The 10064-nt window shown below is 42.8% G+C and overlaps 1 protein-coding gene across 2 annotated transcripts; it reads left to right on the top strand.

Moving 5' to 3' along the window:
- Window positions 1-2672: 2672 nt before the first annotated feature.
- NDUFS5 (NADH:ubiquinone oxidoreductase subunit S5) lies at window positions 2673-8079 on the top strand. 2 transcript variants are annotated; one of them, XM_081085883.1, is made up of 3 exons: window positions 2673-2760; window positions 3796-4013; window positions 7861-8079. In XM_081085883.1, the coding sequence occupies exons 2-3, from the start codon at window positions 3798-3800 to the stop codon at window positions 7966-7968; spliced, it is 324 nt and encodes a 107-aa protein (XP_080942009.1). In that variant the 5' UTR covers window positions 2673-2760; window positions 3796-3797; the 3' UTR covers window positions 7969-8079. The 2 variants fall into 2 exon arrangements, with proteins under 2 accessions (XP_080942009.1, XP_080942010.1); XM_081085884.1 differs by having other exon boundaries at window positions 2696-2773.
- The last annotated feature ends 1985 nt before the right edge of the window (window positions 8080-10064 follow it).

The raw sequence follows: 10064 nt of genomic DNA, 5'->3' as shown, positions 1-10064 counted from the left end.
GGCACTGGTTGCTGTCATCGGTGCGAACCTCTGGTGGTTACTGAAAATTCTTTGCTAGCGTGTGTTGTGGTCCTGCTGGCGCTTGCACCTGCTGCCGTCGCCTAGCACCAGCCCTAATCACTCCATGCCATCAGCAGTGTGAGCGGGGCTGGTGCCATTGGTGTGTGGGAGTGGGAGTGGCAGTGGCGGGAGTGGGGCTGCTGGCTGGCAGGGAACCGGGGGCCGCAGCAGAAGGAGCAGGGCAGGGACGTGGAGTATGGGCCGAGACCCACCCCTGTGCCCACCGCAGCTTTGCAGCTCACAGTTCCTTTCAAAGTGCATGAATTCGTGCACTGGGCCACTAGTTTGTCTATAAAACCAGACTCCAGTGTGTTAAGTTATGATGAGAAATATGTCAGGTGCAGTAGACCTTAACTGTGTTTGGTCTACTACTGGTCTTAACTCTGTTTTATTCATGAAATCCTACCACTTAAGGAGCCTAATTAAAGTCAAGAGGCAGCTCCTCAAACCAGAATGAGTCAAACATTGTAGGAATGGACTGTTTACCAACATCTAGGTACCGCTACCACCATGAGACTGGCACAGCCTTCCTCATTTGCTTCATAGGTTCCTGGTCCTGTTGCATCTTAAACTTGATATTTTCTCTATTCCCCAAATGGCACATTCTTATTGTAGTTTAAATGACTATTCTGGTTTTCATTACAATCCAGTCCTTAGGACCCATTACTTTCTTTTTCAGACTTTGCTTATTATTGGCTTTGTTGCCTGTACCTTACTGTTCCTTTAGGCTTGGGGATGGGGTGGGGTAAGTTTCCAAACTCACTGTTTTCCCCAAATGTTTTTATTTTAAACTTAAAAAAAAAAAAGGGGCAACAGGTAGAAACATCACTAATGAGAGAGAATCATGGATAGGCTGCTTCCTGCACAACCCGTATTGGGGATCAAGCCGGCAACTCTGGCATGTGCCCTGGCCTGGAATCTAACCATAACCTCCCAGTTACTGGGTCGACACTCAAACACTGAGGCACACTAGCCGGGCTAAATGTTTTCGAGAGCACATCACTTAAAAGGAAAATACATTTTCAGCCCAAACTGCAAATAAATATTTAATTGCAAGTTATTTATGTGTATCACTACAGTGATGTTATGTACTTTAAAAACAAAAACAAAACAAAACAAAAATAGAAAAATAAAAACATTTACACACACACACAACACAGAAATTTTAGCTCTGGCTGGTTTGGCTCAATGCTTAGAGCTGCGGCCCGCGGACCAGACGGTCGTGGGTTCGATTTCGGTCATGGGTTCTATTTCCAGCCAAGGGCACATACCTTCATTCCCATCCCCTGTCCAGCCTTTGTGGCAATCGATGTGTCTCTCTCACATCAATGATTCTCTCTCTCCCTCCCTTCCTCGCTCTCTAAAAAATCAATGGAAAAATGTCCTCAGGTGAAGATTAAAAACAAAACCCCAAAGCAAAAAGATACAGATTTTTTAATAGTTTTGATAAACAGCCCTAGCCGGTTTGGCTCAGTGGATAGAGCGTCGGCCTGCGGACTGAAGGGTCCCGGGTTCGATTCCGGTCAAGGGCATGTACCTGGGTTGCGGGCACATCCCCAGTAGGGAGTGTGCAGGAGGCAGCTGATCGATGTTTCTCTCTCATCAATGTTTCTAACTCTCTGTCCCTCTCCCCTCCTCTTTGTAAAAAATCAATAAAATATATTTTTTTTAAAAAGTTTCGATAAACAGAAATATTCTCGTATTTTCTTCCCACAATTCTAATGTATCATATTACGTATACCCTATGGTACCCACACACACACCACTTTGGATGCTCCTCTGTAGTCAAAGGGAGCCATGGGAGGGTCTCAAACAGAGGAAGGTGTCATGGTCTTTATCAGCCTTCCTGATCCACAGACTTTAGGAGCTGAGACATCAAAAACTGGGATTGCCTTAGTCTGGTTCCCACCGTCCAGGAACAGCCTCAGTGCTTTACGCATAATTTATATAATTCCCAAAGCCTCCCTAAACTATAGGTACTGTTATTGTCTTTTAAAGTAATATTTTAAACTTCAAAAAAAATTTATGCTGATCAGGCACAGTGGAAGGAAGGGAGAAAGAGAAACATCAATTTGTTGTTCCACTTATGTATGCATTGATTGCTCCTCATGTGCCCCGACTGGGGATCGAACCCACAACCTTGGCTCATCAGGACGATCTCTAACCGGTCGAGCCACTCGGCCAGGGCAATATTTTCATTTTAATTCGAGGAACTGAGGCTAAGTACGATTAGGAAACTGCCACGGTCACACACAAGGGGCGAAGTCAGAATATTAACCCACCTAGCGCGGGTCCACAGTCCATGAGCTTAACCGTTGCTGGAGTGGCGGCGGGGACACACTTTCTCTCTCGAGTGGCCTCGGTCAAGTACCTCACGAACCGAAGCTGCCGGGGGAGTGCCAGGCACAGCCCCGAGGCAGCCGGAGCGCACCGCCCGCTGGGCCCTCGCTAACGCGGTTCCCTAGGGAAGGTCGGTTTATCCACCGTCAAACCTCCAGAAGGCAAGCGCACACCCGCGCAGGCGCAGATCCATACGCTTGGTTCCTATGGTTTCCGGCCAGACGGCGGAAGGAAGGTCTACTTCCGGTGTCGCGCTACAAGCGTCGCGCTGCGGGCATCCTTTGCGGCAGCTCTCCGCGTCGCCTGCAGCTCTTGTTGTATCCGCAGCCAGCGACCGAACAAGGGCACCGCAGCAGGACGGTAGGGCCTGCGGGTGTGTACGCGGGGCAGTTTAGCTGAAGGGACCTCCTTCCGAGATTTCTTTAACCAATTTCCTCGTGGCTGGCTGGGTGTCCGTTCTCTCTCACTCGAACTCCGGGCGTGCTTTCCGCTTCCCCAGGTCCCTTGGCCCACACAGCCAGCCAATGTCACTGAAGCCTGTAGACCGCACCTTTCTGGGTTCTCCTTACAGGCTAACCGAGATATCTGCCAGATATAACTATTGCCGTTGTGTGTGTGTTCTTTCCTCCAGTCTTCTTTTGCAGACAGTTTTTCTTCGACATCATTGTTGTATTTTTTTCTTTATTTGACATTAAAATGGATGTCCCATGTTTATTTTTCTTTTTTCCTGAATATCATATTCTACTAAGTAGGTACTGGATTTAATTATCCATTTAAGTTATTTGAAATTAACCTTTTTTTTTTCTTTTTTTTTTTTTTTTTTAACAAACTGCTACCTGGTCCCTGCCCTTACTGCATTCATTGTTCCATAAGGGAGACCTTCAAGTAAATAGTCCATTATAGTGGCTTGCAGAGTACTCCTATGGGAAGTGGAGTCTGATGTGGTAACATAAAGGGGATGCCGGTTTCAGGAGGGCTTCTCAGGGAAGGTGTCATCTAAGTTGATATGGATATAAATATGTAAAGAAATGTTTCTATGCTTATGCTTTTTTTGTTCTTTTCAGTTATTCAGATCTGACTCAAAGAATTGGTATTATTAAGTCAAAAACATAAAAACTCTAACTTTTGATAAACATGACTTTATTAATATAAAGAAGATTTTTATACTTTATTTTAGTTCTCTTTCCTTTGGGTTTTGTGAAAGCACAGAAATTGTTCATCTACTGTAAACTGGGAGAATCTGTCTAATGAAAAAGTTTGGTGTGAAGCAATTGGGAGAATAGTGTAAAATAACTTTCTAGAGGGCTATTTATCATAATAACCTCATTTTTCTTAGAAATTTCTTACTTGATTGTATTTTTATGGCATTATATCTTTCTTTACCTTCCATTTCAGCCATGCCTTTCTTTGATATACAGAAGAAGTTGGGCATTGACTTAGACCGCTGGCTGTCAATCCAAAGTGCTGAACAGCCTCACAGGATTCCATCTCGATGCCATGCCTTTGAAAAAGAATGGATAGAATGTTCACATGGAATTGGTGGTATCCGCGCACGGAAAGAGTGCAAGATAGAATATGAAGATTTATTAGAATGTCTGCTTCGGCAGAAAACGGTGAGGGAGTGATGGAGGTGGGAGCTGAGTTACTTCTTCATTTCTTTGGGGCTACTTTTCAGTATTTTTAATTGGTCATTGAGTTGAATTGGCAAGACTTTTATGGTAAAACACCTCTGTTTAGGTACCATGTTAAGGAAGTTAAATGTCTTCAGATCTGAGGAAGCCCTGTTGTTCCTCAGTGTCCTTCCTCATCTCTCCTATTTTCCTTAGTATCGACCCTTGCTGTAGCCATCAGGTTAGAAATTACATGTCTTTGTCTGTTTCTGTTTTTGTAGTAGGCCATAAAGCAAAGAATATCAACCCATCTTGGATGTTTGTGAAAATCTTTGGGTAAAAATCTTTAAAATTCATTAAACCCTCATTGGGGCAGGGGTTAAAACCTTGAAGGTCTATTACATTGAACCTGATATAACAATTCTGAAATATTTATGCTCTGGGGAAGGTGGAGGTGTTAATGAGATTGCTTTAGGTGAGCCTAACCAAAAATGCATAGGGAAAGGAGGTGCTAACACAGGGCTAACACATTTAGAGCTCTATTCTCCCTTAAAGAAGAAATCTTTGAGTGTGGGCTGTTTTTTTTGCCTATTTTTGTGCTCCAGATATAACAAATAGAAATGTTTTTATAACTTAATTTCTTGTAGTTCAGGGAGACAATTTAGATTTTTAAATTTATCTATCAACATTTTAAATGTCTTTTAACATCTGTTAGCATTTGGTTAAAGTGAAGCCAAATTTGGAAAGAATGAAAGGGTATCAGGTCATAATTTTGATTTGATCTCTGTAGAAATATTGATTATTAAGTGGGTAATATTATAGTGTAGTCTATATTATAGGACAATGAGTGGGTCATGTTTGGCCACCTACCAGCTAGTTCACAATGTCTTCTCATGGGCCTGCATTATTCCTTGCTCAGATTAAGACTTTACTCACTGTGGAAAATTTATATTAAGAGGAGGCAGTGTGGTGAGGTGGAAAGGACATTGGATTGAAGTTAGAAGAGCTGGGTTTTGGTGTGGTTCTGCCACCACTATTTTTGTGTCTTTAGGCAAGTCACTTGTTTGTCTTGATGTCCTTATCTGGAAATTTTATTAAAGAGTTCCCCCAAGGTCACTTCCTCATCCTGTGAATTTATGAATAGATATGTTATTGTTTTAGAGGTTACCCTAAATGACTAGATACTTCCCCCTAGGTGAAGAAACTAGTGATTCAGGAAATTAGAATCAAGCCCTGTTCTAAGTGCCTGGCATGTAATAATGCATTTATTTCTCAAAACAACCTTGTAAGATGCATTACTATTATTTCCCCCACCATACAATTAAAAACACTTGAGGCAAGAAAAACTAGGGCCACTGCCTAAGGTCATATAGCTAGTAAGTGTTGTAACTGGGATTTGAGCCTGGCAATGCTGGCTCCAGAGCCTGTGCTTATTATATCACAACACTAAGTGGTTATTGGCTCCAGTTCAGGTGAAGATTTAATCCATGGTGTTCTGATAGCTCAACCGTGACTAGTCCTCTGTTGGGAAATTTCTTTCATAGAGAAATCTATTTTTTCTTAAATATATTCTTATTTATTTCAGAGAAGAATGGAGAAGGAGAAAGAGATAGAAACATCAATTATGGGAGAATCATTGATTGGCTGCCTCCTACACGCCCCCCACTGGGGATCGAGCCCACAACCTGGGCATGTGCCTATGACCAGAATCGAACCTGGGACCTTTTGGTCCGCAGGCCGACGTTCCATCCACTGAGCCAAACCAGCTAGGGCAAGAAATCTATTTTTTTGATATCTTATTATTGATTTTAGAGAGGGAGAGAGAGAAACATCAATGATGAGAGAGAATCATTGATCGGCTGCCTCCTGCACACCCCCTACTGGGGGTTGAGCTGGCAACCCAAGCATGTACCTTTGACTGGAATTGAGGGACCCTTCAGTCCATAGGCTGACCCAAACCAGCTAGGGAAACCTTTTTTTTCTTTTTCTTTTTTAAATCTTCACTCCAGGATATTTTTTCATTGATTTTTAGGGAGAGTGGAAGAGAGAGGGAAAGACAGAGAGAAACATCTGTGTGAGAGAAACACATCAATTGGTTGCCTCCCTGACCGGCTCTGGGCCCAGGGAGGAGCCTGCAACCAAGGTACATGCCCTTGACTGGAATCAAACCTGTGACCCTTTGGTCCACAGGCCAACGCTCTATCCACTGAGCCAGACCAGCTAGGACCAGACATTTTTTTTTTAAGTCCCTGTCCTAATGGAGCGTATATAGTGGGGAGGGGAACAGAAAGTTAACAAACAAGTTAAAAAATAGGGTGTCAGGAGTTGAGTGCAGTGGGGAAAATAAACAGGAAAGGTGTAGAAAGCCCTGGTCATGGGAGCTAAGTTGTTTTTTTTAAATAGAGCTGTCAGAGAAGAGTTCAGCAACACAAGACATTTGAGCAGAGACTTAGAGAAAGTGAGCCAAGTGGAAACAAGGGGAGAGTATGTCTGGCAGAAGCAGCAGCAAGTGCAAAGATTCCTGAGCTGTATCAGAGAGAGCTAGAGGAAGGTGTTAAGACATAAAGTCAGGGAGATCGGCCTCATAAGTCATTATAAGGAAGGATTTGTTTTTTCTTTCAGTAAGATGGGAAGCCATTGAGTTTTGAGCAGATAAATAATGCAGTCATGACTAGTGAGTGAGTGTATTTTCTATGTCGAAGGGTCCGTGTGGATCATGCTTTCACACAGGCTTGTATAGCATGACATTTGCTAGGAATGGCCTATCTGAGAGGCAAAACTCAGGGCTCAACAGTGACTATTAGCTATTGGGTCTTAATTTCAGTTTGGTAAAAAGAGACCTTATATTGGCTATTTCTGCTTCATTCATACCCAGCAAACAGTCAACAGCAGCAGTGCCACCTTCACATAGAGAGGTCAGGAATATGTAGCCTTTAATATTTTAAAAGCTTTTAGTATGTATGACTATGTCTCTTAAAAGTTTTTTAATATATATTTTTATTGATTTTAGAGAGGAAGGCAGAGGGAGAGAGAGAGAGAAACATCAGTGATGAGAGAGAATCATTGATTGGCTGCCTCCTACATACCCCACACTGGGGATCAAGCCTGCAACCACGGCATGTGCCCTTGACCGTAATCAAACCCAGGACCCTTCAGTCTCAAGCTGATGCTCTATCCACTGAGCCAAACCAACTAGGACTCTTAAAGGTGTTTTTTTTGTTTGTTTGTTTGTTTTAAATATATTTTATTGATTTTTCACAGAGAGGAAGGGAGAGAGATAGAGAGAGTTAGAAACATCGATGAGAGAGAAACATCGATCAGCTGCCTCCTGCACATCCCCCACCGGGGATGTGCCCGCAACCCAGGTACATGCCCTTCACCGGAATCGAACCCGGGACCTCTCAGTCCGCAGGCCGACGCTCTATCCACTTTAAGAGCCAAACCGGTTTCGGCTCTTAAAGGTTTTTGACTTGTAAGTTTTGTTATTAGATTTCAAGGAGATATTATTATATATACCAGAAGTTTATTTGTTAAAAGCTTGAGAAATTATTTCAAGTTTTTAAAAGACACGTTTTATCTCAGAGGCCCTCTGAAAATGAAATCAATTTTTCTTCCATTTCTCCAGCCCTGGCTTTCTGGTGCATATCTCCCCCTAGTTTTTTATTTGTGTATTTGTTTTTATTTTAGAGAAACATTGATTTGTTGTTCTACTTATTTATGCATTCATTGGTTGATACTTGTTTGTGCCCTGACTGGGGATCAAATCTGCAACCTTGGTGTATCAGGGTAATGCTCTGAGTTGCCTGGCCAGGGCCTCCCCCTAGTTTTAAATACTTTTTTCCTTTGACAGATGAAACGCCTGAGTGCCATCATGAAGCAGCGGAATAAGCTAATCAAGGAGGGGAAGTACACACCTCCATCCCACCACATGGACAAGGAGGGGGAGCCTAGGCCCTAAGCAGAGCAGCGGCTGAGGCTGATTTCCATGTTCATTCTTCTCCCCCGGAAAGCTTATGTACTGACAACTTCTTTGTGAAAGTATCTCAAAATAAAGGATTGCTTCATCCTATTTGTCTATTTTCTCTTGGATCATACTTTTCTATAAGATTGCAACCTATTTTTTAAGTTTGGGAAAATGCCTCTATCTATGCCTTAAAAATGAGCATCCAGGGGATAATAAGCAGCATTTAATGAATGCTTAATGTGTGTGAGGTTCTTCAAATATGGTAACTCACTTAAGAAGTTGCAGTGTTCTTTACTGCTGTGATTCTGGTTTATCTTCCATAAAGCACAGACTTGGGCTGGGAGGGAGAGGCAGCAAAGACCGATTGTGTGTTTACTATAAGGTCTGTGAAGTCTACCGTTAAGGCTAAGAAAATACCACATTCAAATAACAATTTTGAAGAAGCAATGCCATTGTTTTAATTTGCTATCTTACACCAGTGGTATAGTACCTTTAATTGGCATGCTTAGAAACATGCTGTTCAAAGAAAATCTGGATATAGAAGGGAAGGTATGAACTTTATAAAATTAATATATATTGAGAATATAGTTGAAACCTTTGATATCCTGCAGCATTTCCCCCCAATATTTTTAATGTAAAATATACATAACAATATTTACCATCTTAACTATGTTTAAATGTCCAGTTGAGTGGCATTAAGTACATTCACATTTTTGTGCAACCATCACCACCATCCATCTCCAAAACTCTGTTCCATCTTGGAAAACTGAACTTCTAATACCCATTAAATAATAATTCCCCATTCTCCCCTCCCTCCAGCTCCTGGCAACCAGGATTCCATTTTCTATATGATTTGGACTACAAGTACCACATATTAGTGGAATCATACAGCAGTTCTCATTTTTTAATCCTTACCTGAGGATATGTTTGATTTTAGAGAGAGGAAGGGAGAGAGAAGAAACATTGACATGGAAGAGAAACATGATTGGCTGTTTCCACAGAGGATTGACCCCCAAACCCAAGCATGTGCCCTGATGAAATCGAACCTGTGACCTTTTGGTGTATGGGACGACACTCCAGCTAACTGAGCCACCCGGTCAGGGCCAGTATTTCTCTTTTTGTGACTGGCTTATTTCACTTTGCACAATGTCCTCAAGGTTCTGTAACGTCAGAATTTCTTTTCAAGGCTGAATAATATCAAAATGGTGTCCTGTCCCCCTCCCCACTCCCCAGCCTAGGCATCTGGAGGACTCGCTTCCAGTGACCATTCTAATTCCTCTTGTCTCTTACCAGAGATTTGAGCAGAAACAATCAGCATCTCATTGGGAGGCACTTACCTGCCAGCCTGGCTAAAGACAGGAGCAACTCTGAACTGCCATGGCTTCAGCTGCCGGGGCAATTCCAGCCAAGAAAGAGGTGGGGAGAACTCAGTGTCACAAAATCGCACTTGGAGCTAAAGGTTCAGTAGGTATGTCCCTTGCATCAGAACATCAAGCATTTCAAACCCAGGCTTGTTGAAGTCACCTTTGGCAAGTTGCATTCCCTTTCTGAGCTGCAGTCTCTTCAATTGCAAAGTAGAGATCATTCTATTTACTTAATGGAATTTCCCTGACAATTAAGTGAACACACACACACAGACATTTAACCCAGAACTGCTTTGCATACAGTAGGTACTAGATAAATGATAGCTGCTGCTTCTCATTATTATTGTTATTCTTCACTATTATCTGTGGCCAGCCCTCTTAAAGGGTCTCTTCAAGTTGAGTTGCCTCCTAGTCTGACCCAGTGTTCTTTTTTCCTTATTTTGTGGAGAGCCAGACACATGGCACTGTGACCAGGGAGAACACTAATATCTTAGGCCAGTGGTCGGCAAACTGCAGCTCGCGAGCCACATGCGGCTCTTTGGCTCCTTGAGTGTGGCTCTTCCACAAAATACTGACTTCTGCGCATGGGCCACGAAGTTTCAATCGCACTATACGTGTGCGCCTGCACGTGGTATTTTGTGGAAGAGCCACACTCAAGGGGCCAAAGAGCCGCATGTGGCTCACGAGCCGCAGTTTGCTGACCACTGTCTTAGGCCATACACACCT

Source organism: Myotis nattereri (assembly GCF_964212035.1).
Source record: "Myotis nattereri genome assembly, chromosome: 3".
In the NCBI taxonomy this organism is placed as follows: Eukaryota; Metazoa; Chordata; class Mammalia; order Chiroptera; family Vespertilionidae; genus Myotis; species Myotis nattereri.
Note: the sequence above shows the minus strand (reverse complement) of the source record. Positions and strands in the feature narration are given on the sequence as shown.